This window comes from Agrilus planipennis, unplaced genomic scaffold, assembly GCF_000699045.2.
Source record: "Agrilus planipennis isolate EAB-ADULT unplaced genomic scaffold, Apla_2.0 scaffold445, whole genome shotgun sequence".
In the NCBI taxonomy this organism is placed as follows: Eukaryota; Metazoa; Arthropoda; class Insecta; order Coleoptera; family Buprestidae; genus Agrilus; species Agrilus planipennis.
In genome coordinates, this window is record NW_020439537.1 from 55,204 (window position 1) to 57,065 (window position 1,862).

Below are 1,862 nucleotides of genomic sequence, written 5' to 3' on the forward strand. Positions count from 1 at the left end.
TTAATCTTCCGTGTTACATGCTTTTTCGTATTATTCTTAGTGGATGACGGTTCCCACATCTTCTTTACTTTGCTATTCCCATATCAATTATCTTGGTAGGGCTCGTCAACAACTTTTCGTATTAGCTCGTTGGTCATTTCTTGTTGATTTAACAACACTTCGGAAATCTTATCATAGTAATGATTAATTTATAATTATGTAATAATGTTCTTCGGGTCTTCTATTTTTGCAAACTTAAGATTTGTTGTACCTTTATACAAAATAGCTCAACTGTTCCTGGAAACAAAATATCATTTTATCGAGTTCCCTTTTCATAAATTCCACTGTCGACATGTTAAAGCTCTTTTTTTCGCAATATAATAATAATAGTTGTAATCATGTTTAATATTTATATACATACATCCATAAATATAATTGGATCCCAGTAGCAACTCCTATTAAGAAACCGGATAACAATTCGTCCCTCAATAAGCCCAAATCGCCCAACGGTTTACTTAGCGGCTAGTTTGGGGTACTAATTTGACCCTGCCCGATGATACAACTTAATAAGATCTTTCACTAATTTTCTCATCATCTGTCTTCATCATTAATACTCATTCATGTAGGACCAGTACTCGGTGTTGGACATTGGTACCTTCTTAGGTCCTACATAATATGTGACAAACCGATTATTCCAGGTATTCGTATCTTTGGCGTGCCTAGCTGCATTCGCAAATGCCAGTGGCGTAGTAAATGTATATGGTGCCTACGATGATGGCCAGTGGCATGGAGAAGGCCTTTGGGAAAGCCAAGATCACGAATCCTTAGCTGCCCGCGCCTACGCTTACGGCGTAGCTGCTCCAGCTGTCCCGTACGCTGCTCCAGCTGTTCCATACGCTGCTCATGTAGCCGCTCCAGTACCATGGCCAGCGGCACGTGCTCTTCCTGTACCTGTGCCTCATGCTGTACCTGTACCTCATGCCGTACCTGCAGCCTACTCTGTGCCTGTTGCTGCACCAGCAGTACCTGTCGCTCATGGTTACTCAGCTTCCATTTCTGGACCCTCAGGACACATAGGTGCTCTTAGCTAAACTGTAAGATACGGAATTACCTAGGCCATGATCAGGATATAATTTTACACCAAAAGAAATGTACACTTGTCAATATAATATTATAAGTATAGCGAGCATATTTGAAAGTAAAAATGTTTTTATGAAATTCAGTAGAATAGGTAACATTTATTTTGAATTTATATCGGTAATTAATTGGTTTACAGCTAATTGACACACATTAAATTTATTTCGAGCGCAATGCATAAATTACATAGATACAGATACGTTGGTATTAGTAGTATCTCTTTGAAGAATAAAAGTTAATACAGGTTCGTGATTAATTATTCTTTATACGATTTTAAATAAAATTACCATTTTACGTACCTTCGGGGAGGCAACAAGCATTACTATAAATGTCAAAAGTACTTGCGGTTCCTTCCTGTTCAAGTGGGCACAAGAACTTGTCCAAATTTTAATGAAGGTCAACATTTTTGTATTTAAAGGAGACTTATCGTGGTAAAAATCATTATTTGCTCTATTCACAGTTAGGTACCATCAAAGTAGATAAAATGAAATTTTTGGTAAGTAACAGCATTTATTTATTGACATATTCAAATCAAATTATTACTCTAATTTATTGCAACTTCTCAAAATTATTTTGCTATGTACCACTAGAGCCAATAAAACAATATCGATTTTCAAGTTTTACATTTGTTATAATTCATAATAAAATTTAAACTCCAGAAAATAGTGATAGATAATGATTATTATAGGACTCAAATATCGGTATACTTTTTTTCTAGTTGAGAGAATTAATATAACTATACTAAA

At 35.6% G+C, this 1,862-nt stretch overlaps 1 protein-coding gene across 1 annotated transcript in view; it reads left to right on the forward strand.

Moving 5' to 3' along the window:
• LOC108743198 (eukaryotic translation initiation factor 3 subunit F-like) overlaps positions 1-1,184 on the forward strand; it is an 8,395-nt gene extending 7,211 nt beyond the window's left edge. The window contains exon 2 of the mRNA XM_025979341.1: positions 678-1,184. Within this exon, the coding sequence (XP_025835126.1) occupies positions 678-1,070 (393 nt within the window). The 3' untranslated portion in view covers positions 1,071-1,184. The remainder of the gene's footprint in view (positions 1-677) is intronic.
• The last annotated feature ends 678 nt before the right edge of the window (positions 1,185-1,862 follow it).